General features: G+C 41.9%; 3 protein-coding genes across 3 annotated transcripts; all 3 read left to right on the plus strand.

The window, feature by feature from the left end:
- The first annotated feature begins 1,312 nt into the window (after positions 1-1,312).
- Positions 1,313-13,813, plus strand: LOC148385976 (protocadherin alpha-C2-like). Its single transcript, XM_088399094.1, has 4 exons — positions 1,313-4,120; positions 5,577-5,635; positions 7,071-7,156; positions 10,213-13,813. Exons 1-4 carry the CDS (start codon positions 1,568-1,570, stop codon positions 10,524-10,526), a joined length of 3,012 nt encoding a protein of 1,003 aa, XP_088255220.1. The 5' UTR covers positions 1,313-1,567; the 3' UTR covers positions 10,527-13,813.
- A 1,897-nt stretch (positions 13,814-15,710) lies between these two features.
- LOC148385977 (uncharacterized) lies at positions 15,711-22,154 on the plus strand. Its single transcript, XM_088399476.1, has 5 exons — positions 15,711-16,012; positions 16,190-16,235; positions 17,143-20,130; positions 20,451-20,525; positions 21,113-22,154. Exons 3-5 carry the CDS (start codon positions 17,207-17,209, stop codon positions 21,318-21,320), a joined length of 3,207 nt encoding a protein of 1,068 aa, XP_088255602.1. The 5' UTR covers positions 15,711-16,012; positions 16,190-16,235; positions 17,143-17,206; the 3' UTR covers positions 21,321-22,154.
- Positions 22,155-23,501: 1,347 nt separating this feature from the next.
- On the plus strand, positions 23,502-27,375 carry hrh2b (histamine receptor H2b). Its single transcript, XM_088398740.1, has 3 exons — positions 23,502-23,620; positions 25,478-26,240; positions 26,541-27,375. The coding sequence occupies exons 2-3, from the start codon at positions 25,620-25,622 to the stop codon at positions 26,928-26,930; spliced, it is 1,011 nt and encodes a 336-aa protein (XP_088254866.1). The 5' UTR covers positions 23,502-23,620; positions 25,478-25,619; the 3' UTR covers positions 26,931-27,375.
- Positions 27,376-27,397: the final 22 nt, after the last annotated feature.

A 27,397-nucleotide genomic window follows, 5' to 3' on the forward strand; every position in this document is an offset into this window, starting at 1 on the left:
GGTCTAATTGTGTGCCACTGGACCCAGTGTTGTGGTTAGTTAGTGTATATTAATCTGAGCATACATCACTTTGACTTCAAATAGCTGCCCATCTAACCTTACGTAATCATTTTGCAGCAGAGCACCGGACGAAAACTCTGTCAAGTTATGATGTAACACAGATCGACAACCCGGTTCACACCTGTAGGCAAGATGGAGAACCACGTTCTGGCAAGATAAGCACTCTAGTGGACTATATATTGGAACCTTGTTTTTTTTGTTTTTGTTTTTTCTTACATCTTCCCTAATATGCAAATATAAGACGCGACATCAATTGATAACACATTGAACAGCTGGGTTACCTATTTGTGATGCAGTATCCCTTCAACATGTATGTTGGCTAATGTTGCCTAATTGACAAAATGAACAGCCAGTCTCTATATATGTAAAACCCCATATCATGTTTCTCACTGGCAAATGGACCGGAGGGAACACGATACTTCTGCTTTCTGGGGTCCACCACGGGCGTTTCCAATGTGATGATGTGACCTGACAGTCTGGGGTCTACCACTGACAGTGATCCATGCGGAGGGAAGGTTGTGATTGTCAGTGCAATGTTTTCTCCCTGCTGCGCCTTGCCCAAATGATCGTCATGCGGTAGGCTGCACCACAGAATCGCTACCGGCAAATTAAACATCCTTGCGACTCCAATGCAGACAATGGAAGCCGGTCTCTGAACATGTGTTTGCGCTTTACACGATTCATCCGTCATGTTAATTAAGCTTCCACGGACGGACAACACCCCATCGTGGCTGTTGATCAAATGCATTCATTGCATTTATACATTTTGCTCACCTTGCACGATCATTCCTCGTGTGAGACATACGGTGGATTTTATTTGAACTATTAGCATATTTTAATTGTCAATAATATCACTGCAAAATAACGACGTGCATGTATTTTATAGCAGCTTTAATAATTGGCCGTGTACGAGGAAAGCACTCCCAGAACCGACATCGCATTGGCTCTTTGGGTGGAGAGAGATCGGTGGGGGGGGAGAGGGGGGAGGGGGTGAAGTCGTCTATATTCACTGCACTATTTGCCGGTTTTGGTTTCCAAAACAAAACCAAAGAAGGGTATCTCGCATTGCAAATGATCTTAGAAATACAGGCCGATGTTACAGAAACCAACGTAAGTCCCCATTGTAACACTAAATTTAGTAGGTTTCCTTGAACAATACCCGAGTCTCCCACAAATACACTCCCCAGCTGTGGCAGTTTTATTTTGAAAGGGTACGAGGGGACATCATGGCTCGTTTGACAGATCTCACAGCTCCAGTGGCGAGGAAACACACCCGTCAGCAGCGCGCATTGGAGACGGGGAAAAAAAAGCGCATCACGGACAAAGGAAATATGGGTGAGCTGGGGAGGATTTGCCACCGCCGGGTCCAACAATGGATGAGCGACTTCTGTTTCATTCAGCCGGAGTCCATTTAGCCCACCTTAATGAGGTGCTGGGACGCATGGTACTGCAAGTTAAAAAGGCGGAAGGCTGCGTTTAATCCGTCTGCGGATCCTATGAGTTTGCAATGGCTGTTGCGGGGATACGCAACCGGCTAGGGAGCAATGTGCCTTTTTATTATTTTGTGATATTCTCCTTATTTTGTGGCCTTTCGTTTGGACAGTTGCGCTATTCTGTAACGGAAGAACTCGAAAACGGGGCACTGGTCGGTGATCTGGCGCATGACTTGGGGCTGGATATTCGAAAGCTGCCCAGCCGAAAAATCAAGGTAACCTCCAGCAGCAGCAGCAGCAAGCGCTACGTGATTGTCAACCCTAAAAACGGCAAATTGCTTGTTAATGAAAGGATCGACAGGGAGGCGCTGTGTGATTTATCCAGCAGCTGCCTCATCAATCTGGAGGTCCTGGTGGAAAATCCGACTGAGGTGCACCATATTGTGGTGGAGATAGTGGATGTCAATGATAATGCACCACAGTTCCCCCGGGATGAGTATCAAGTTGAGATCACAGAATCTGCATTACCGGGCTCTCGTTACCCAATTGAAAATGCCCAGGATCCGGACATTGGGTCCAATTCAGTCCGTATATATCAGCTGAGCACAAACGACCATTTTGCGCTGGTATCTAACAAACCCTCCTTAAATACAAAGCACGTCGAGCTCGTGCTGAAAAAGCCCCTTGATCGGGAACAAACGCCTTACCACCAGTTAATTTTAAGTGCTGTTGATGGTGGGACACCTGAGAAAACAGGCACGGCGATCATTAACGTCCGAGTTCTGGACTCAAACGACAACGTTCCCATGTTTGACAACTCTGTGTACAAGGTGAAACTGTTGGAGAATTCGCCCAAAAACACCCTGGTTATCAAATTGAATGCGACTGATTTGGACGAGGGCACTAACGGAGAGGTGTATTACTCTTTCAGCAGCTACACCCCTGAGAGAGTGAGGCAGATGTTTAGTATGGATACTAATACAGGAGAAATAAGAGTAACCAGCAATGTTGACTATGAAGAGACCAACTCCTATGAGATGTACATCCAAGCTATGGACAAAGGCCCTGGAGCAGTGGCGGCACACTGTAAGGTGGTGGTAGAAGTGGTGGACGTGAATGACAATGTCCCTCAGATTGTGCTGTCATCCCTGTCCAGCCCGGTGAGGGAGGACGCCCGCGCCGACACAGTCGTGGCCCTCATTAGCGTCACCGATCGGGACTCCGGCGCCAACAAGCAGGTGTCTTTAGAGATCCCAGCAGGCCTTCCGTTCAAGATCAAATCCTTCCGAAACTACTACACCCTGGTTACCTCAGCCTTCTTGGACCGCGAGACCACCGATGCCTACAATGTCACTCTGAGTGCCACCGACGGAGGAAATCCCCCCCTTTCCTCTCAGAAAACCATCCAGGTCGACGTGGCTGACGTCAACGACAACCCACCGCGATTTGAGCAGACGTCATATACTGTCTATGTGACTGAGAACAACGCCCCCGGGGCCTCGTTGTGCACTGTGAAAGCTCAAGACGCTGACATCAAGGAAAACGCACGCATCACCTACACGGTGCTCAATGACAATAACCACGGCATCCCTGTTACGTCTTATGTCTCCGTCAAGGCCGATACCGGGGAGGCTTATGCCCTGCGAGCCTTCGACTATGAGTCGCTCAGAGAGTTTCACTTCCAGGTCAAAGCCCAAGATGGGGGCATTCCCCCGCTTAGTCGTGTGGCCACCGTCTACATCTACATCATGGATCAGAATGACCATGCACCACTCATCGTCAACCCTCCGGGTAATGGCACGCGCTCCTTGGAGACAGTTCAAAAGAACGCAGATCCCGGCGCCTTAGTGACCAAAGTGGTGGCATACGACGCCGACGCCGGGCCAAACGCCTGGCTGGTGTACATGCTGGATACAGCAACGGACCTGGACTTGTTCAAGGTGCACGAACACACGGGAGAGATCAGGACCACTCGCAGGATCCTGGAAGACAACTCCACCTCATTTGCTCTGACAGTTTTGGTGAAAGACCATGGGCAGCCTGCCCTCTCCTCCACCGCCACCATCAATGTGGCAGTCATGGAAGTGCCCCCCAAGATTGTCCCAGACCCCAAGAGGATCATCAGACCACACAGCCCACTGCTTCTCTCAAACGTAACTCTCTACTTGATTGTCGCTCTGAGTGCCACCACCTTTGTTTTCCTGGTCACCGTGGTGGTACTAGCGATTGTCCGCTGCCATGCCTATTGCACCCAACCTGGCTCCTGCTCTCCTTGCTGTGGGTCACAGAAACCCCCTCCTGACGGCGGGAACGGTAGCGTGAGTGCCGGCGGAGGTGGGGCTGCCGGGGGAGCCGCAGGGCAACCGAATAACAATGTGGTACTCCGGAGAGACCTTAAAGTTGAGCCTCACTACATTGAAGTGCGCGGGAATGGCTCGCTAACAAAGACTTACTGCTACAAGACCTGCTTGACTGCCACCTCTGGCAGTGACACCTTCATGTTCTACAACACAGGAAGGCCCATCAGTGGCACCTGGGGCAGCGGTGCCGATCGCTTCTTCACAAGCGGAAGCGGATTTGTACGCAGGCTGAGCATGCCGGATGCCTCACTTCAAATTTGCCCAGAGGTATGTCGTGTCTATACTATAAACTCAAATACATTCTCAACTTTAGTCCTATTGCAGATGGAACCGTTTATTACCGGTTAAGCTGTCGTTGTCTCATTTTCAGTGGGTACTATTACTTTGCCCATTTGCTCCCCTCCGGCGTGGAAGCCAACAACTGAATGAGTGCTGGGCTTCGTTCGCTTTGGTTCAGTTCGCCTGTGATACCGTGCATACACTCAGCCTAGCCCAGCTCAGCACTCACACTACATTAACGTCAGTCCTGATGATTTGCCACATCCCTGTGTGATTTCTGATGATTCAGAGATTTGTGTCTCCATTTGAGGTTGTCATCACATTCGCTCTCAGAGCGGGTCATGTCATTACCTCTTTGCTCTCGATATCTGACCAAGTGGGCTTGAGCTAAGCGTGCATGTCTGTGTCTGAATGAAACTAAGATTTTACAGTTGGATTGGTGCACTTTGATGGACTCAGTAAAAGTTACTACAAGACTAGTTGTCAAGCAAAATTAAGATCGAGACTTGTGGTTGGGCTAATTTGCACTAAGGATGTAAAAAGGATGATTCTGTTCTCATTGAAAATATACAATAGCATTTTCAGTTTCATTATGAACATTTACAACTCATATAGTCTTTGAGACAGTTCACCAAGTGGGTCTACATTAACTAACCATGTTTTACAATTAGAAGCTATTAAATTTTGGTTCAAATTTTGGATGAAGAGTTGACCAAAGACAAATTTAGTTGAGACACTCAGTCATGAATGTGTAAACTAGTCGAGTTGAAAATTATTCTGAAAGGCCAAACAAAATTAATAGACCATGAATAAAGACGCTCATTAAAGTAAAGCGCATTAAACTATTCTTCATGGAACTTAAGGACCTAGTTGTCTAAAAATGTATGTAGCTTTTATATTGACATGATCATCTTGCAAAATTTAGTAAAAACTATGAAGTTATATTGGAACATGTTCTTTACAAAAAATAGAATTGTAGACAACCTTTACAGTGTGGACATACTTGTATCCCATAATACCCTGCAAAAGTAGACCAGAAGCAATGGGTGTGGTTACTGGGGCAATGATGGCTCTTGCTTATTAGTTTTCCGGCCGATAATTTACCACAAGTCTGCTGGGGAACATTACAGACTCACATAGCTGAAAGAGCAGGACTCTTTCATTTACTGCAGTTTGGAGGGAATAACAAAAACGCCAAAAATCGATCACTAACCTTAATTAGTACAAGCACGTGCGTTAGCGTCTGTCCTGTTGTGGATATCAATATGGATGTCTGTGTGTGTGCTCCGATCACATCCAGAACAAGAATGTGTGTCATTATAAATTGATGAGGCTCTAGCCTGGCCTGGCTCTGCACTGTATGAGATTGAACTAAACTCTCTTTGGTGTTATCTCTCTCTATCTCCCTCTCATCCGCTTTTCCACTCACCTCTTGCACGCTCAGCCAAAAGCCCCGAATGCTGACTGGCGATATTCTGCATCTTTGAGGGCCGGGGTGCAGAGGTAAGTAACTGTTTTGTAGTCACCTTATATAAGAAGCAGTCCTCCAAAGCCTGAAAACACTGCAAACCAGAACCTGCCACTGTCAGGATGAAAGAGTTGACCCTCAGCATCTTTTTTAACCCCTAAACTCCTTCAAGGCATCTCTCATCAGTGAATGCAGTGAATCTTCTCTGCAGTGTAACACTATATAGGCAGGCCATTTACATTCTGAGCATCACATCCCCCAGTTGCAGTCTTTAAGCAGGAAGCATGAAGGACAAATGAGTTATGACCTTTCTCAGATTAGCTGATGTACACACACATCAGTGTCTGCACATATAACTAACCCTGCACGCACTGTGTTTATTTATACACTTTTTTTTTCCTGGAGGTGTGAAAATGTTAACATAGACAACATAGGACATTTTGGACTGCAGTTAGACTTTTTGCTTTAGTACTGCAACAAATCCCAAAATTAGTTTAATTAAATACAATAGATGAAAACATTGAATATAGGGTGCAGCATCATCAAAACATCTGAATTTAATTATTCGGAAATATTTTCAACATGTATCTGAGACTGTTGTTTTGAGTTTATTTAAGGTTTGAATTTAGAACAGAATATTTCCCATCTTTGTCTGAGTAATGAAGGGATTTTCATGAAAGCATGAATCTCATTAACAACGAACCAAATCATTTTGAATACAATTCAAGCAATCTCCATCCACGTCTGGTCTTTGAATTTTGTTCTAATCAGGTTACAAATAGATCCAAAAAAATATATGCAATCAAATGCTGCTCTAATGCGATACGAGGACATCTGGAACCTCACACTAATGAGTTTTTTCCTCCACATGCATCTCCTTTGTCTTGAATTGTCATAATTTCATGGCAACGATGCTGACTGCTCTTTTGCTCACTCTTCTGCTCCATCCAAGTTTGCTTTAATTAGAAATTAGTGTTAATTTCTATGGTGATGAAGTATCCTAATGTGCATCATGTCACCAGTGACTATAACATGATGTGGATTAACAGAAACCATCACTGCAATTTGCCGCCGCCGTCTTGAGAATGTCATAGCCTGTAATGTTCATGGACAGAGGAGATGCTCTCATTAACACTTAACCCTGACACAGGCATACTGTAATTTTCTACTCTTTACACATTTCGTATGTAGCACCAAATTCACTGACCCACATTTCTGGAATAGTCACTCAGGGGAGGAAAGAAAATACACCAGTTTTTTTCTTTTTTTTTCTTTTGTGCCATACCCCAATAAAGTAATCAGCATTTTAGCAAGTAAAAGCACAACATTCCTTTGTGAACATTTTGTATTCATGCCACGTCCATCCATCGTCCTAACATTAGTGTTGCACTTAAGAGTTTCTGGATATACTGCATTGCAGAGGGCCCTTTTTCCGATAAAGCCTCTCACTTCAAGTGTTGTGTTTTTCAGTTCGGTTCACATGGAAGAGGCCTCTGTGATGCAGGGAGCCCAGGGCATGCTGGTCCAGAACTGGCCCACTGTGTCCAGTGCTGCAGGTGAGGAGAGCGTTTAGATGGAAAAGCAATAAAAAGTCAAGTTTTGCAAAGTAACCACAGGAAATAATTTTAATAAAGTTACATTTGCATGGAAACCAATTTACCTTCACATGACTGCAGCTGACTTGAAATTGAAAACATATTTTGTCTTCAGCTGATCTGCATATTTTATGTGTTGCCGCATTAGTTGCTCAAATGAATTCCTCCCAGTTAATGGTTGACTTAACAGAATCAATGTCATTATTTAGACTCAGTCTTTATCTTAAAACGCTAACCACACAAATTACTGGGCATTCAATTTTTTTCCCCCCCCCAAATAGACAATGCTTTGCACTGTGTGGGTGGTAAAGTTGAACATCTGTGGCATCACGGGCAATGTAAATAGTGCTGACCTCAAACATGACCTGTGCTTCATTTATTTACACACATTGGCTCAGTGCTAATGGCTGAGAAACAGCTTTTGCTGGCTTAAAAGAGAGTGTGGGGGGGGGGGGGGGGGGGGAATTTAAGGGGGGGTTCGGTACACTGTGATCTGTTTCACTCCTTCCTCCGGCCTATTACACATTGATTTTCTGTCTAATATTGGGAATTAGAGCATGGGTACACACTCCAAAGTGAGACATTTCATCGCAGTCACTCACTTGGCCAGTCAGTGGTAAAATATGCCTCGCTGTAGCTCACCAAGGGTGTATTTATATGTTAAAGAGGCAATTTTTGCCATATTCTGTATTGGTTTACGGATGAGAAATGTTTATTTGTTCAATCTGCTTCTGTTGGTCATATAATTTTCTGAAATACCAGCTTGCACAGTTTGCATATCAGGAGTGCATTGTTGCATGAGGAGACAATTCTGTTCATGGTGGTTCAGTGCAGAGGCATATTCATGCACCGGCTTGCAGGTTGATCATTTTTAATATGCATTAAAAGGCAACGTTTTTTGTTTTTTTCTTTTGAAAACTCTGCGGTGAATTGTTATCATGATGTATTTGTCCAACATGATTTGATGAATATTAATTGCAGCCACCTCAAAACGGTGTTTATGTAACTGGCCCAGTGGCCCAGAAGAGGAGACATTTGTCTAATGCCATGAAGGCGATGACAAAAGCTATTATCAGTAATATGAGACTGCAGTGGAAAAAAAAAAAAAAACAGACCCCTTAGTATTGAAACTAATTTAGGAGCGGAAGAGCTAAGGAGAGGTACAAAGGAGGGGTGCGGGGGGGAGGGGGTGGTTGTGGGGTGCTGGTGGGATGGAGAACGAGAAAGGTTAAGAGGATTGGCAAGTTCCTGCAGTAGTGTTGTTGCTAGGGAACACCATGTGACTTGTTGCCTGGCAACACTGTCTAACCAAGAGATTGCTGCAGCAGCCGCACCCTCCATCAGCAGGGAGTGGGTGAAGGCTGTTCCCATGGCAACCAGCCGTACCTCTGAATGGAAGAATTAGAGACCAAAAGGAGGAGAATGGAGCGGTGAGGTAGAAGGAAAGAAAATACAGAGGAAGAAATACACAAAATACATCTTCAAAACAGAATGACAAAAATGCAAAATAGATTGGGGAGGAAACTAAGAGTCTATTTCAAATATAGGTTATAATGCAAAGCTTCAATCAACATCAGGTGTCATGGCAACCACCTCAAGGACTGCAGCTTCTCCTTAATTCCTTTCTGATCCATATTTTGTGTGATGTATAGGCAAGCATGTACAGCGGCAGAATTCCAAACACGTGGTTTTTGCAGGCTAAGCACACACACGGCAATATCTCTTATTTATACCTGTGCCTGGATTCGGACAGGATTTGCTACAGCCACCACAGGGACGTCTCAAGACAACATTCACTTGATTAAACTCAGCCACTTGACATTTTGCCTCAGTTGGTCAAGCGTAAGAATATAAATTGCTGCAGCAGAGGGAAATTGCTGATAGAGCTGAAGGAACAGAAGAATGACAGTGTTGTGTGGTTGCAATTGTCCCTTAAGTCTCACAAAGTAAAATAGACATGGATATTTCTTGCATTTTACTTTTGGTGGAAGAGAGAGCAAATTTCTATATTTTGGCTATTAAATAGCGTCTGAAAAAGACCTCCAATGTTTTCAATGCTAGTGCCTGTTCTGTAGATTAACTGCCGGGTTGAATGCATTCCGTCAAATGTCATAATCCTCAAAAACAGAACAGTATTACGGGATTTACATGGTGAGATAAAATCGTCTAATCTGACACTGCTGTATCATTAAGAAGCTCATTTACACGGAGTAATTAACTTACTTGCTCTTCTTGTTGGCACATTGTGGAAAATAAATCCAAATTCAGACTGGATTTGTTTTTCTCTTTAATATTCATCATTTAGATTTTCAGAGTTGATTTGTTATCCTCATATTGTACTCAAGCTGAAATTGCCACTTTCTATTCCATCAAAAATATCAGCAAAATATTTTTTATGTGAATAGTGAGTTATGCTGGTACAAATTGGTGTCCACTATTGTCAAGATTGCTTTTTGTAACAATGTTTTGACGGGTCAACAATGCCAAGTTGCCGACTGTTGCCCTCTGCTACAAGTGCATGCATGTAATTGACTTGATGAACTCGTTAAAAATATGGACGGACGGCTGTGTAACAGTCGTCCTTCCCAGAAGGGAGAGTAGTTGAAACCATCTCAGCATTCCAGTAATATCATAAATAGCCTACAAAGAAAAATCAAAAAGAATCTTTTGGCAAAGGCTTGTTTGATCTAAATAAAATGCTGTTGGAAAGTAGGTCAGAGCAGAGAGAGAGAGAACTGGTGTGGGCCTGAGAGCACCGTGTCTGCTGCAATGCTGCCCCCCGCCCCCATCTTCCTTACTGCTTTGCTCCTCGCGGTCTACATCTCAGTGGATCTCATCTAGCATTCCCTTTCCTTTTTCATTTTTGCTTTTGTGACCTTTTCACCTCACCATTGCAATCACAGACACTCTGGATACCCACAAACCGTTCAAAGGATTTTAAAGCGAATCTTTTTTTGTAAACTCAATGCTTATAATATTAGAAGTCGAGCTAATTTGACGTGTTGTATTTTTTTTAGATGGTGAAGGTGGCGGAGAGCTCTCCCCTCCAGTAGGAGCCGGTGTCAACAGCAACAGCTGGCACTTCCGATACGGAGCCGGACAAAGCTACTGCCCACCACAGGGCCTGAAACCTGGCGAGATCCCTCCCGAAGCCTTCATCATCCCCGGATCCCCGGCCATCATTTCTATCCGCCATGACCCCGGCCCTGTTGACGATAAAGGGGACTTCATAAGCTTTGGAAAGAAGGAGGAAGCCAAGAAGAAGAAGAAAAAGAAGAAGGATAAGAAAGAAAAGAAGGAGAAAGGGAAGGATGATGGAGGGGATGATTAAAGAGGGCTGAATCGAAGCTATTAAGATGCCATTCTGATTACAGGGCCAAAAAGCCAAATTGATATGAATGAAGGAGTCTCTGCAACATATGCATCACAGTACATACTCTACTTACATTGTAGATACCAATCGCTTATTCGGTGCAGCTCAGCTCTCGGCACAAAGCAAACCTGCTCGACAAATGCACCTCCTCTCTTCTATGGCTCATTTGGCCTTCAACTTTGACCAATAGTAGTTCATTCTATTCAAATGTATATTCAGATGGCCTTTTGGGGGATTGGTATAGTAGCTTGAAAATTGCATTCACTCCCAAGTTTGTATAATGAAAATCAAAATGCCATAAAAAAAAAAGCGATTTGTATCCAACTATTGTCAGGAAAGGATGCTTGAACAAATGAACCCTGCATACTGTTGCATCTATAGATAAGTGAAAGCCAAACTGAAAAATAGGACTTTTTTCGTCAGTATTAAGTAGATATCGTAGATATTCAGCAAATGTGGTCTTTTCTATTTCAAAAAAAAGAATGAAAACATGAAAAAGAAATAACTGCTATGCAGACAGTAAGGTGGCACAAAAATATCAACTCAAAATACAACAATCTGTCAGGATACGATAGCACATTGCCAACGTTCAGAACCTACACTGGCTTGTACCAACTATATGAAGTTTGTTCCCAGGTCAATGTCACAATTTGTTTAACGTTTACAACACTTGGGCCTAACTAGACATTTTAGCCTGTTTTAGCATGACAATGTGATCTAAAAATAAGAAAACCATATTGATTGGGCCATATTATCGATTTTTGTATTATTTTTTTTTTCCTAAGATAGCCTCTATAAATTCACATGACCATTTTGTAAAATAGGCCAACATCAATATATAATGGTAATTAGATATTCTTAATTCATTCTATTAAATTAACGTTCAGCCTATCAGCCAAAAGGACTGATTATTTGGGGCAAACTAAACATAGGTTGATGCAATAATAAATATGAACCAGGATGTTCATCCTATCTCGAATAACACCGAATGAGAACTTTATCTGAGCAAATACTGAAAAAATGTACAAGAAATGGTTTGGGAACATTCTAAATGACCTCAAATCTTTTAAGAACACAATTTAATATAAATTGAAATCACGTCCTTTAATTTTGGTGAGTGCTATTATGAGACTTGGTATGATTTGCACCATCTTTATTGCTAGCTTGACTATTTTGTTGTTGCCTCTTGTACTCTTGTGACGCAGTGTAACTTATGTGCAGCTGATCCAAACAGCACAACTCTAAAGGGACATAATCCAGTTGTGCACCATCATATTCAATCTGAAACACACACTATTGTAAACACAGACTCCCCAACATCAACTGTACTTTCTTCTCAGTGCTGCATATCCAAAGTGCAAACATATAGAACATGCACGCTATTCTTGAGGTTTGATGGCATTCTTAATGATGAGAGTGTGTTCCGAGGCTCTGAGGCAGGACGGTTGCTTGTTCAAGCCTGATCCCTCTTCTTCTGTCTTTGAATGTTAAGTAGATGTTCTTCAAGCTCATCACCACCGCTTCGACTGCTTCAGCGCTTGTAGGATGTGCTTGCCCGCTGCTTTTTTCCTCCCTCCTCGTCCTCCACCCGAATCGACGTAGTCGGGAATACCACCCGTAAAAATGGACTGTTGGACTGGTTGTGTCATGATCCATATTCATAAACAGAGGACACTGTGCTACCTAATGTCAAACATTGGCATTGTTCCCTTATTATGTCATCAGAGGAAGTTGTGTTGAATACTTGTGTCTGAGCCATCCATCAATGTTACGAGAACATCAGAAAGGTTTGAAATTGGAAGGCAGTTTACCATTCGCACCAACAAGAATTTGAACATGGTGACCGTCGTTTTTTACATTTGCTCAATTACTGCAAATAAGTCGTTGTTTTTTTATGAGCTGTTTCGCTAGTGTATAAACAAATGTATAAAAAAAGATTAACTTTATTTTGCCCTTACTTAAGGAATCTAGCATGGGAGGAGATGTGTAGTTTGAGCTGAAGGCAATGCAAGTGGACGTGTCTCATGTCTGTCAGTGTTATGTTTCTGGAACCATCCTATTTCCAGTCACAGCTGTGGGCACTGTTATCATGCTCAAAACCAACCATGCTCACCTTTCCTTGCCCCCGTCCGTCCATCCGTCAGGTGTACTTCTGTGCTGTCAGATCACCAAGTGTTTGCATGTTAAAAGCAAAAACAAATATACAAAAAAGAAAACGATATATATTATACCTTTTTTTCACTGGGAAATGTGTATTGGATAACATAAACCTGAATACAAATCCATGCACACACAACACAATACAAACAGTACCGTATTTTCCGGACTATAAGGCGCACCTAAAAAACCTAACATTTATTCAAAAGCCGACAGTGCGCCTTAAAGTCCGGTCCGCCTTATATATGGACCAAATTCCTAAATTTAAACTGGCCCGAAGCATTGTGTCATGAAATCAATCATAAGTGGCCCGCTGAAGACTATGAATCATGAATCAAAAAAGACTATGGATCATTATTTTGTGATTATAAAGTAATTTGTTGCGACTGAAGTTGAAATAAAAAAGATAAAATGGAGAATGATTTGATTTGGATTAAAAATCTGACATGATGCATTAACGGTGTGCCTTATAAGTCCGGTGCGCCTTATATAAGGACAAAGTTTTAAAATGGGCTATTCATTGAAGGTGCGCCTTATAGTCCTGTGCGCCTTATAGTCCGGAAAATGCGGTACTCAAATTTGTGGCAAAACCCAAAAGTATAACTTTTTTTTTTTTTTTATCCTGTAAAAATAGCACTGGATCGTCTGTATATTCATGATGCTACTGTGATATGCTATGAATTTTTTTTTTGGCATATGGTTTACATTGGTAAGAAAATTGACCCTTGAACTTTTGAAATGATCAAACAAACACTGTTGTGAACTCATGTGCACACCCTCCATAACTATTCCTTACCTAATGAAAACAAAAAAAGGTTGAAAAAGAGGACCAAAAAAATCCAAAATAGATAAAATGTAAAAAAATAAATAAAAGTTGATGTATTCTCTGCTCGTGTATAGTGAATATTTGTCAGTCACTGGGTGTGACAGTGGGTGGCACATGCTAGTGACAGTGCAGATCTGTTCATAAACTTCTTTTGTACACCTGCTTATTGTTAAGGTGATAATAGTGGTTCTAATGACTTCATCAACCTGGTAATGTGTTTTGTTAAAAAGTCACAAATAAAGGTTTTCTTAAATATCTCAAACTTGACTTTTGATTCTGTTTTCTGTCCAGTTTGTCACATTCAGGATGAATAATCCCATATAAATTTAATTTGTAATACAGTTCCATTCTGTTTATAGCTGTAGCCCAGCAGATCCATCAATTAGCTCTACCATGTTTTGAATTGACAATAGATGACACAAGGCAAAGCATTCCAAGCTCAAACTGACATATTGTAGGATTATCATGACATACACTATACCTAAATCTCTTCTCCTCATCTCAACATAGTTCCTTTACACCAGGGGGGTCCAAGTCCAGTCCTCGAAGGCCGCATTCCTCCATGTTTTCCAAGTTTCCCTCGTTAAACACACCTGATTCAATGATCAGGCTCCTGCACAGGTGTGTTTAACGAGGGAAACTTGGAAAACATGTAGGAATGCGGCCCTCGAGGACTGGACTTGGACACCCCTGCTTTACACCAAGATGCTGCAAGTTTGCAGCAAATAATGCTCGTTTTTAAACTCTGAATCAAAATAATCCATTTTAAAAGCATGATCAGCATATGCACATCAGTGCAAACTGGTGGGTATTCAAGGACGCCCGCCCGTGCTCACATGGGAGTCTAATCCACTCTTCCATTCGAACAATGGGCTTTCATGTTAATTACCGTCTGTGAGGGGGCGTCTGCTATTTTTTTGTGTGTTATGTGCGCCATCTGTATGTAGACTGAAGAACATTCCCAACTTTCATCCTATTGTATTTTTTTCCCCTTTCTACGCCTCGCAGAGTCCATCTCTCTTACAATGCTGACATCTACTGGTGTTCATAAGCACATTAAATATTGGTACAGTATTTGACTAATTTCCTTAGACATGAGGAAGGCTGTTATTTATCCTGCCAATGGTACAATAAATGCACATTATTCTCTATTAGCAACGGCTGAAATGAAAACCCATAATGGATTGAAGAAAAACAAATGCATGTGTGTTTGTGATGGCTAAAATCTTTATGCCAATCATCATATCGTTACGGTTTGCATAAATCTTCATTGAACGGTTTAGTTGTATACATTGGAAAGAAAGCAAACCAAGCTATTAAGGGCCACATAAACAAATACAGGCAGTAATGATTTACAGCACACAGTTGTACCCAGGAAATTATGCCAGGCTAAACATTTTCTCTTACATTATTACTGTAAGTGTTCACCTAGGGGCTAAGGAACAATCTTCCATGCACCAATGAAGTTTCATTGTTTGCCGCATCGGTAGTAATAGACTATGAGCAAGCTCTAATGAAGGCAACACACAAAGGCGTCATATAAAATCTTATTCAGTATGGACTGTTTTAATCAGTTCAGTGACAGGAGAAATAACTGCTCACAAAGGCCGGCTAATTGGGAGGGTGCAGAGTTGATACTGTCAGTCGGTGGACGAAAAGGAGGTGGGAAAAAGAAGGGGCAAAGGTATGTTAACTGAAAAAACAGAAGCTGAAAAAGTCAAGTGACAGAGCAATGAGAAGTTGGAAATAAAGTGACAGGAAATTAAATTTGCTTACTTTTACTGTTTTATTGAGAGTCAGGAAAGGTATGGACAGGACACTTTTGCATTCTTGGGCAACATATTTTCTTTCTCGGCATATGACAGCATTTCATCACTGTTTTTAGTTGTTGCGTAGTCCTGCTAAATAAATGTAGCAGGTTTACCGATTTTATATGATGGGTTGTTTTGCTTGTTAATATTTGTTTCTTTTGAATGCATTTCCCATTTTTTAATAATGGTAATTTAGACACGGTCCCTATTCCACTTCCCTCCACTCCCCTTTCTCTCTCTTTCTCTTTCTCTCTCTCACTCTCACTCACTCTCGCTCTCTCTCCCTCTCTCTCTCTCTCTCTCTCTCTCTCTCTCTTGCCCCCAATCTCGACCCAGCTGTAGATCAGGATGTTTGCTGCTGGGAGGTGAGAGGACTGTGATGGAGATAATAGAGAGGGAGTGAATAAGAGAGAAGACGCAAGCCACTCGAGACAGAGAGTGGAGGACAGCATACAGTAGTATCGAGACTAGGACATGAGCAAAAAGCAGTGCCATTATAAACTCAGAGTAGATTAAATCAGAAATGAATTGTTTGCAAAACAGGGTTCACATTGCAGGAGTGGATAACTGTTCCATAATAATTTTAAGATCTAAGCTGCTCCGCACCAAAGGGGCTCTGGAGGAGTTCTTCAGAAATGGACATCAATCAGGTATGATATTAAAGTTGAATTTTCTATCTTGATCAACGGATACTATAATTGCATGAAGTTAGTTGTTGACTCTGATTACAACCTTTAGTTATTCAGAGACAACACATAGAGTTCAAGTCATGGCCACCCAAATTAACAGTCCCTAAAGGGATAACTGACTACGTGTTCTTTCTGCAGTTATGGCATGTCTGGATGGCAGTCAGTGAAGCGGAGGAAGAGGAGGGTGAGAGGAGTCTTGTCACAATGTATTCATGTTAAAGTTATGACACGTATATCAACTCTTGCAAGCACATATTCGGTTTTTGAGTTGGTTTTGATTTAGGCTTTAGTTTGTTTTCCTCGTGTCCCTGTAGTCGATTTTTGTTTTGTCAAGTTATTGTGTCCAATAATCTTGTGTGTCCCGAGTGTCGCCCAATCAGCTTCTTCCTATCCTTTGTGTCTCATCCAGGTGTTTCTCGTTGTTTCGTTGGTTTGTTTGTATTTAGCTCCCATTTTTATACAGTTCTTTTCGGTTGGGTGTCTGTGTCACATCATGTTAAGTCCAAGTATTTGTTTTTATACATTGTTCCTAGTTGTTTTGAACTCCTGTTTATTTTGGTTTTCTGCCCTCAGTGTTACTTTGTTTATCTTTTTTTTTTTCTTTACATGAAATGATTTTTTTGGGTTGAACTCCAGCCCCAAATTCTTGCTTGGATCCTCTTCCCCTCATAATGTGACAAAACTAGTTTCAGTTAGTGTTTCATTAGATTATTTTGTTCCATTGTTTATGCTATCTGAAATTGGGGAAGAAGAGTTATATTTAGATATAAATACAGAAAGACAAAGGTTTCTAATAACTGTGGGTGCTTCTTGTGTCATTTGAAAACAAATTCAGACTAGTTAATTCATATTTGTAGGTTTGAATTGTTACACAATGGAGAATCTGGTCTTTTGCATTTGTATGTTGTTCCACAAAAATCCCATTTGTTTCCAAAGGGCAAAATCGATGTCAAATGTTCAGTTCATTCGTACAACTATTTGCTAAATTTTTGCTGTCTTGGATAATTTTGCTGAAAATAGTTTTATAGTGTAGTGCAATCCTTCCCAGGCAGCTCCTCCAAACTGTAAGCATTTTCCTCTTGTTCTTCCAGATGTATTAAATGCTACACAAACGATCCCTTAAATTGTAAAACGTTGGAAACAATCAGCCACAGGATGGGGAGACGAGCAGCTGACCTGACCACTCCCGTACCAGTTTTAGGCGTCCCAGCCTTGGTGGGGGCACGTAGCTGGAGGACAACTGGAGGCGACGCAACCGGAGGAGCGCAGCTGCAAACGTGGGGTCTTCAGAGCAGCAGCGTTGGCGTGCAAACATCCCCAGGGATAGGCAGAGCACCTTCCGAGCGGTGCGCACAGCTCATGTATAAACTCCACACGCAATCAAATCACAGTGCCCGCACGACAAAAAGCTACATTACCAAGGAGTACAAAGAGATATTACTACTAACCAACAGTGGTAGAGAAAATGGGACAAGGAATGGAGACTTGAGAAGTAAAAAGGAAGTGACTTTTCAAGAACTTGTAGGAGAGACCTTAGGGGATGTTATGTGCAGTCAGGACAGTTACTGCCCTCCTAGAACAATCAAGTCCACCCCACATTCTACACGAACTGCAACCAAAGTGGCTCCAAGAACAAAACCTACTGTTCGCTACGCTAACGGTAGTGTGGTTGATTCAGAGGCCATGGGTGGCATTAGCCTTGATAACGATGAATCCACCCCAACTCACAGAGGACACCAAAAAAGACTGAACACCCATTACACCGAGTCGAGGAATATGTTGATGTTTTCTGCTCCCAAACATACCCGTGGATCACCATATATATGCAACCAGTGTGGAGGCAGACAAACAGCGGGAGTTGAGATTTTAGGGAAGAAAATTCTCACCTCTCCTGCTAGCCAGAAAGAAACACTATTTTATTCGGCTCACAACTCCAGCAAGTCGCCCCGTAATGAGACCGATATCCAACCAAGCAACCATCAACTCCTTGAGAATTCTCTTCACGAAGAAAAAGAGACGAGTCCTCAGCGAGGGTCACATCTTCACGAAGCACCAAGACATGAAATAACACGACACCCTGCATGTCCAGTCCATTCAGTTAAAGGACAGTTTTCTACGCATGGACATGACGTCGCCTCAACCGATTCTCAGGCCATCCATGCTAATGCAATCACTATCACGAAAGCCAAAATTGAAACAAGAAAGGATTATCGTTTAGACGCTTTAACAAATATGCCTCTTGACAATGAAATTCCCCAAAAAACTGGAAGTCTCCCATCGACTCCTCTTATGGCCACAGCTACTAAATCAAACTCCCCCCACACACAGACTCTTTTTAAATACCAACATAAGGCCTTGCAAAAAGTTTGTGTATCTGTACATGCTGCACAAGAAAACACTCCATCTCATTTGTACACAACATGCAAAGGAAACGCATCAGCTAGCATCCCTGAAACCGTCCAAACATTGAATAATGCACTCATGTCCGCAAAAACTACACAGAGCAACACAGTGTTTCTGCACCACGGAACACAGAACTCGACGCATACAGCACAACAAATGAAAACAAAAAATGACTCACTATCACATAAATATCCCAGCAGATTATCAGAGCCCTTGAAATCCAATTCACTTGATGTAGCTGAGACACTGCGAGAAAAATCAAGCTCGTGCAGCAATGTGGTTGTCAAACATAGTGTTAATTTCAAAGAAAATACAAATTCAAGTGACAAGCATGATCCTAAACCTTTAGATGCCCCGAAACATCCAGTGGCCTCACATTCTGAATTAACACATTGCGGAAACACAACATCTCTAAATGCATCTTGCGCAACCCTTGATTCTAAATTGGGGATGTCAGCTCCCATCTCCACAGCTACTAATTATGCTTTGTACAGAAACACAGCCCCGAGGACCTCTTCAAATATTCACCCTTCATCCACTTTAAAACTAACCCAAAAGAACTCGAGCGTGTCCTTTAATTCCTTACTTAAAACAAGCAATGTGTCACACGAACACAACAAATCAATTAATCCTCATACATTTCCCTCTGCTAACAAATTCGAGCCTTGCCAAACACAAAGCGACATCACATCTGAACCCACTTACAAACCTGTTGTTCCAAATCAGAGACACATAACTCCGACTGCACTGCTGTCAAAAGTGTCCAAAAACGGTTTCGTGTCAAATGTGACACAAACCATTCCAAACAGAACCAACAATTCAAGCAAGACTAGTGAATTGTGTAGTAACCAAAAGCTATTGCGTGGCGATCTAATTAACGATATACTGTGTAATGTGTCAAAAGAACATTCAGTTCCATCGCAAGACACATCTCTTCAAAATAGCATTTGTCCAATTAAGTCAAACGGTTCTTGTCTGCAGGGTCACATGAACGCAAAACAACAAGCGGGTGAACAATATCAAGGAAGCACGGTAGTAGATCACGAGGGACAGTGTGCTACATGCCCGGCAGCCCAGCAGCAACAGCAGATGGATTCAAATACAGAAAAGTTTGCCTTGAGCATGTCACCCATGCATGCAAACAGTACAGCTGACTCAAATGCAGATAAACAGACGCGTCCAAATGATCCAACAACCTCTGTCACAGCAAAAGGAAAGCCCATTATCTCAACACTGGCAAACAGAAATGTACTACATTATGATCTCGAGCGCATGCAGCGGCTCGAGTCCAATAAAGCTGCACCGTTTCAACAATCTCTCCAAGGCCCAAATTTGTCTCTAATTGCACCAGCCCAATGCTGCAGTGAGGGAGAATTTTGTACGACTTGCAATTGGGCATCCCTCCGACGCCTCGGGTCCAGTGAGGCTGAGGCAATAGTCAGCCGAGATGCAAAATTTGGCTCCAAGCAGGACACAGCGGACCTGATTCTGGCCCATTGCCACCCTCGTGAAGCAGCAACCCTGTTTCTGCATTCTTCCCCTCAGTGCTGTAAATCAGCAAGCATACAGCATAAGCTTGAAAGTGTGGAGGCCAGTCTGGCAGCCAACAAGGACAGAATCACTACTCTGCTGAACATCATCCATGACCTGGAGGCCGGACACAATCCTTCCACTGGGTAATAAAATAGCACACATCATAAGACATTTTCAGTAACATTTGCATACAGTAGATTTTCAAATTATTTTTTTATTATGTAACTAGGACATAACAAAGCTTAAATGGGCTTCCAGCAATGTGTCTCTGTCAATCACTCTCATCCACAATGGAGTATTAATATGCTGCGACTGTCTGAGGTCATGTTTTAGACTAGAGTTGATTATACATCTGGCAGAATGTGTGTTTTAGCATTCCTTAATTGCTGACATCAGCGCTTCTTACTACACAGTGTTTAAAAAGTTGGCCTAAATAAATCTGTGTTTTATGTTTCTTTTACAGTCGACAATGCTACAAAACGGGACAGGACCTCAAAAACTGTTCCACCTGCCAAAACACGGCTTGTATTGTTTACAGGTTGGTGATGTTTTGGATTGTTTTTTTTTTTTCCTGACTAGGGTTGCTCTTTAATGCAACAAATGAGATTGGGATACTTTTGAAAATATCATCGATGCCCAACATAAATAGATTCTGTTCATAATTACACCGTCAGGATGAAACATTGCATCAGGTGGAGGCAATAGAATGAAAAATTGTCATCCCCTGAGCCAGCTATTCTGTTTGTGGAAAGGAAGTTCAGAAAGGCTCAGAAATCTGAAATTCTTCTGATCTCTTTAAACAGAAGAAAAAAAAAAAAGACTGGTGCTTTGCATGGCAAAGCCTGAGACACCTTTATGCTGCTGATGATGAAGATGAAGAGGCCGTCTTCTTCTCTTGATCTACTCAATCTTAAAATGATGTGTTGAAGTGTTTTAATGGCCTCCTTAAAGGGGGTGGGGCGGTCATTTCAGTAGTACATGATAAGCGGTGGTTTTTTATACATATTTAATTTGCGGCAAAAGATGGGGACAGAGGTAGCTATTTTTTTCACAGATCATATTTATTACATAATGTCAAGTTGTTGAATTGTCTCTAATGTTTGTGTTTAATATTTGTCTATTCAGTGTGGAGTATGACTTCAGACAGCAGGAAAGGTGTTTCTTGGACGTTCTTAATCTACACTCAACAAGGAGAAATAAAGCTGCCCATGTTTCCCAATCTTGTGCACTGAACTTCAATCTGCTCAGAAAAGCTGTGAAGAATTTGAAGAAGTCAAAGAAGAAAAGCAAAAAGCTCTACAAAATTCTCTTAAAGTGGCTGCCGAGGAAATAGCAGCAAGTTTAGGAATCCAAATCCAAACGGTTTGGTAATGGAGAAAACATTTACAGAACTTTCATCTTTTTCACTGAAGAGTGAACGAATCATCCACCCATTATTCCTCTGTTATGTCAAAGCTGGTTTGATTGGCCAACGTGACTAATGAGTCATGTTGACATAGAGACTCAGTGGCAGTGTTCCCTGAGGACGACAAAGATTGGAGGGAGGCAAAGAAGGGCACTTGGGGTTTACTGTCACTCCTCCGAGGGTCAAGTGTCCTCTGGGTGGGGAGGGGGGTCTTTGGAGGCTCAGTAATCCACTGGAGATGTGAGAGATCAGCTTCTGTGGGATGAAAATGTGATTTGACAAGCCACAAAAAAGAGACACGATCGTGGAATTTTCAGACTGAGAAAGTGCTTGCCGTGGGCCTGTTTAGTAGATTTGAAACTTGCCTAATGTTGTTGGAATGAATTGTATGAATAATACAATCACAGATATATTTTATTCTTTCCTTTTAATTTTTGGGGTTGAGTTTCTGTTGTTGCATCCTGCAGTTGTTATCATAACAAAACAACAAAAAAATATTGTATGTTGTATGTACATATCATAGGAAAGTTAATTTATTTCCACGGGTCAATTTAAAAAAGTAAAACTCATGATCATAAATGGAATGATTAAGCACATATATGTTGCAAAAGCAATTCCATCCCAATTTCTATATAAAAAATCTTTAGATTTTTTTTCTTCTGTAATATTCAAATTTCTTGAGATAATGAATTTAAAGTTTTTGCATATCCATGAGCTATCACCACAAATATGTTTTGAAATAAAATAAAATATTTTGCTTTATGTAGTGCATCAATATAATGCATGTATTTCACTTTTAAAACAAAAAAACTGAAATAAAAAAATGTGCCCTTCATATTATATCACATTTTATTTAGCTGCGATAATAAAGGCACAATTGCTGACACAAGACCACTTAGATGCTGAAGTGCAGCCAAAACATCAAGCAACTCAGGCGAGCATCCTTGAAAGGCTGAGAATTATCTTGTTAGTCTCAAACATCACCTCAGGCTCAGTCACGTCTCTCTCAACAACACGTCAGGGGATGACTGACAGCCAACACAGCTCGGAGGCACCTTTAATTGCTGTTGTTGGCTTATAATCAGCTATAGTTTGCAGCCACAACAAAATTAATAATCATCATGATAAGTAACTTTAATAATGAAGCGTCAATAACAGCAGCATGCATACACAAGAGAGTTTAATTTCGACTAATCCCAATATTTGGCAAACTGGTATTAGAATAAATTGGACTAAGTATTGATTATGAGGTTTGCATAGCTGCGTTGTGTTGTTAGTCATCCATCCAAACTTCCATTCAATGCACCACAAGTCCTTATTAGGGTCACATGTGCAATGGGGACCTTTAAGCTGAATGAGGGAGATGGGAAAAAATCCTGCAGATTCCTCATGATATATGTGACACCCATTCAGTACTGGCTCATGTCCAGCAGATGGTGTCGTCACTTGAGATGCAATGGAAGAGATTGGCGGAGAACCTGGAAGCAAAAAGTACTTTTCACGTACATACCTTGAACAATAAGTAAAATAATGTTAATGCAACAAACAAAATTATATTTCCACATATGAGTTCCTTTTTCCTAGCTTCCTTTGTGGGGCTTCATTTTGGACAAAAGGTCAACATCACATGCATGTTTGTGTTTCCTTCAAAACACATTTCAATCATTCATTATCCATTACTACAATCGAGTTTAGTCAAGATGTAACTTGGGATGAATGTCAGTGTTGTGCCACATGTCCAAAACTGGGCTGGGAGGAAGACTTCAAATTACAAACTTTAAGTTAGTATTGTTTCAATATTATCCATTTCATATTATCCCTGATTATTAAAACGTGTTTTTAAAACCACAAGCACTTGGAGTTGAGAAACACATACCTTGTTTCAAAATGCTTAAAACCAAAACACTGAACTCAAGTTCAACAAAAATAATAATGCATAAAGCATATGTACTATTTTTTCGAAAATAATCATAACATTACTTTTTTCTTTCAAGCTTCATACAATAGTGACTGATTAATCCCAAACTATGACTAAGTACACCAGAGATGGGCGGAAGTTGCCTTTTTGGTTGACTGCTGTCTGAGAAAAATAAAAACATCGCGGGTGAGAGTGAGGATCAGAAGTAGACCAAAAGCGAGGGGGAAAGCGAGAGAGGGATCATCCACTGCATTTGGCTGACATCGGATATTATTTACGATCTGGGAAGAAATTTTCAGAACAAAATGAGGTGAGGCATCCCTTTTTGTGGATTTGGATGAAGAGAATGAGGCTAAATCAAGTATGTTATTGATTGTTACAGTAAACACAAATATGGTAGGAAATTGCGGATTCCCAACCGTGATCTAATTAAAATAAATTAATTAACTAATTTACAATTTAATTCATTTTCAGTCCAGCTATTGTGTTTTTGGCTCCGACAAGATCAGGAGGACATTCAAGTTTCCAAAAGGAGTTGCCGTAATTTTCGGACTATAAGTCGCGTTTTTTTTTTTTCATAGTTTGGGTGGGGGGCCGACTCATAATAAGGAGCGGCTTATATGTGGGTTTTTTTCAAAAATTTTCAAAAAAAAAAGTGAAACCGCAATAAACGAACCGCGATGTAGCAAGGGATTACTGTAATTTGAATTTCAAGTGACGTCCGCTGCGCGACGTGGCGTGGCGGTTGTTTAGAAAAAGGACAAAGATTGATCACGGGATGACGAAGATGACGAAGGGCCCCACGTACTACCGGCATCATTAGCGGCTTTGTTTCTAACTGACACGGAGGATGAAGAGTTTGAAGGATTTAAGGATTTGGAGTGACACAGAAGGTTTGAAAAACTATTATGGCTTTTACGCACGCCCAGTCCTACTCTACGGAGCTTTCTTTCACCTCCGTGTATTGAAGTCGGGGGCCGGCGCTCGGCCGGGTGGCTGTCCAGGGACGGTGGATGGAGCTCGGACATAGCTTTTACGCACGCCCGGTCCTACTCTAGAGAGCTCTCTTTCACCTCCGTGGATAGAAGTCGGGGGCCGGCGCTCGGCCGGGTGGCTGTCCGGAAACGGTGGATGGGGCTCGCTCATGGCTTTTACGTACACCCGGTCCTATTCTATGGATCTCTCTTCCACTTCCGTGGCTGGAAGTCCACGCCGCCACACGCCTAGAAGTTTGTTTTGTTAAATAAAGAGCCGTTTACCAAACCCACGTCTTTCCTTGTACTTTGTTAAGGCTACAATGTAGTTATATACTAGATCTGTGGCATAACGACGAGGCTGATGTCAGGGCGCACGCGCGGCGTTGTTGACAAAGGATGAGGAATTTGATCGATGGATTTAATGATTTAGAGTGCACAGATGGTTTGATAATATTATTGCTTATACAATAGTTATTTGATACCTAATTTATATATCGTTATACGTCAGGCCCGTTCTCAGCTCTTCGTTTGTGTTTATGTCACGTTAGCATACCTATCCTTTAGCCTGTTGTTGCACGTTCATGTCTGTTCTTGGTGTTGGATTTTGTCGAATAAATTTCCCCCCAAAATGTGACTTATGCTCCGGAGCGACTTATATATGTTTTTTTTCATGTTATTGTGTATTTTATGGCTAATGCGACCTATATTCCGGAGCGACTTTTAGTCTGAAAACTACGGTATTTTAAAAGCATGGCATTGCACTGACAATTTTTTTTTTTTGGTAGGATGGGGAGGGGGTGAATCATGATGTCCTTAAATAGCTCGAGTATGTTTATTTTACTCCTTGGCTTTGACTGGATGTTTTATGGTTACTGTTTTTTATGCATAGAACAGCCCACGCTTAAGCAAATGTGTTGGAGCTCTTACAAAAAAAATCCATCACAAGGAACCTGATTTGCATCCTCAATGAATATACAAACAACAAGTTTGCTGTTTCTGATAGCCATCATATCATGCCTGTACAGTGGCTTGAAAAAGTATAGTTGGGCCTGGGGCTGCTTTGCTTCTCAGGACCTGGACGACTTGCTGTAATTGATAGCACCAATAATTCTGCTCTGACATATTATGCACAATCAGTTACTGGCACATTTTGTTGCCAGCATGATGATAATGTTTTCTTTCTTCATCAGGGACTTGTTGACCTCAGAGAGTTCCAGCAGGGAAAAGAAAAAAACACCAGTACTTGGGAACATATTTTTTCCTATTCTGTGACCTTCACACACAAGGGCAAGCCTTCAGCATTGTATCAGTGACTCAGCACAGGAGACCATCATGATTTCTACTGCTCTCCATTGGCTTATTCTGGTGTCATTCATCATCTTAACCATTAGTGGGAACGTACTGGTATGTTTGGCCGTGGGCCTCAGCCGCCGACTGTGGCGCATCGCTAACTGCTTTGTGGTGTCACTGGCGGTGACAGATCTCCTGTTGGGCCTGCTGGTTCTGCCCTTTTCCGCCACTCTGGAGTTACGCAGTGGCAAGTGGCCCCTCGGTGGCACCATGTGTAACATCTATGTCTCGTTGGATGTCATGCTGTGCGCTGCCTCCATCCTGAGCTTGTTGGCTATCAGCGTGGACCGATATCTCGCCATCTCAGCACCCCTCAGTTACTCGTTGAGAATCACACCTCCAAGGGTGACCTTGGCTATCATGGCCATCTGGGCCTTGTCGCTGGCTGTGTCTTTTGTGCCCATTCACTTAGGATGGAACACAGCGGACTACAGAGTGCAGCACTTGGACTGGCCCATGGGGCAAGACTACAAGGAGGGACGCTATTGCCAGTTTGAATGGAATAACAACTACATTATTTTGTATGTCATTTGCTCATTTTACCTTCCTCTGATGGTTATGTGTGCAATGTACCTCTGCATATTCAGAGTGGCACGCCAACAGGTGAGTATCTAAACAGGTTGGTTGGACTTTTTATTTCCCGGTGGCCTGAAATCCAAAAGTTGAATTCATGATGTCATTCATGTCTCGTTAATTTATAGCATTGATAATATCAATCTGACACTATAAGATCAATGATGGCTCAAATCTGCTATACATAAGCCAAATCTAAACGTTTGCAGTGATTTTCCCATGTACAGGTCTGATAGGCAGCTGTATGCACTTCTGTAAAAAAAGGAAGAGAGCACAATTTCAACCACAAATAGTTGAAATTAAAGTCTAATTGATTGATTGATTCCTCAGGTGCAACGAATCCGTGCAGCCGTGCCCTCTTTTGCCCGCATGCCATCAACGGCTGCCATTGCAAAAGAGCACAAAGCTACCATAACCCTTGCTGCTGTGCTCGGGGCCTTTGTCATCTGCTGGTTCCCCTACTTCACCTTCTTCACCCGAACAGGAATCAAGGAACAGATGAACCCTCCGACTACACTTCACTCGGTACTGCTGTGGCTGGGCTACTTCAACTCCGTCCTGAATCCCATCCTGTATCCCGCTTTGAATAGGGACTTTAGAAAAGCCTATGCAGAGCTACTATTCTGCAGGGGATCATCACGCAGAAAACTGAAAGTGCACAAAAGATCAACCCACTCGAATGGACTAAGACATTCCCAAGTGTCTCATAACACAGTTTAACAAACAGAGATGAATAACTTGAATACACAGGAGTGCAACACATCCATTGAAAACAACAGCAAAGACAACAGGAATTAATTGCTAACTGTATTTGTTTCCAAAGCAGTCTACTTGGAGACATGAGCAGTTCAAAGTTTGATCTCTTCTGGACCCTGTCAGTGATAGTGAATGAGTGGCCAACAAGTTGTTTTCATGTGTGGTATTCAAGTGCTTGACTTCACAGAGATCCAATGAGAAAAGGGGTGAACTGCAGATCACAAGTAGATAGGCATTTAATGATTTATTCGCCACCACGGTTAGTAACTGAATCATCCATATTTGTTCATATTTGTCCACTAGATGGCAGTAAAAGAGTATAACCCTGAGAAAAAGATGTTATTTGTCTCTTCCGCTTTTGAATGATGCTTCAGCAAAAAAAAAAAAATTACCATGCTTTTTTTTACATAATTTTTGTTCAAGTAACATTG

The sequence above is a fragment of the Syngnathus floridae genome, chromosome 15 (assembly GCF_059516105.1).
Source record: "Syngnathus floridae isolate MCC-2025c chromosome 15, RoL_Sflo_1.0, whole genome shotgun sequence".
Classification (NCBI taxonomy): Eukaryota; Metazoa; Chordata; class Actinopteri; order Syngnathiformes; family Syngnathidae; genus Syngnathus; species Syngnathus floridae.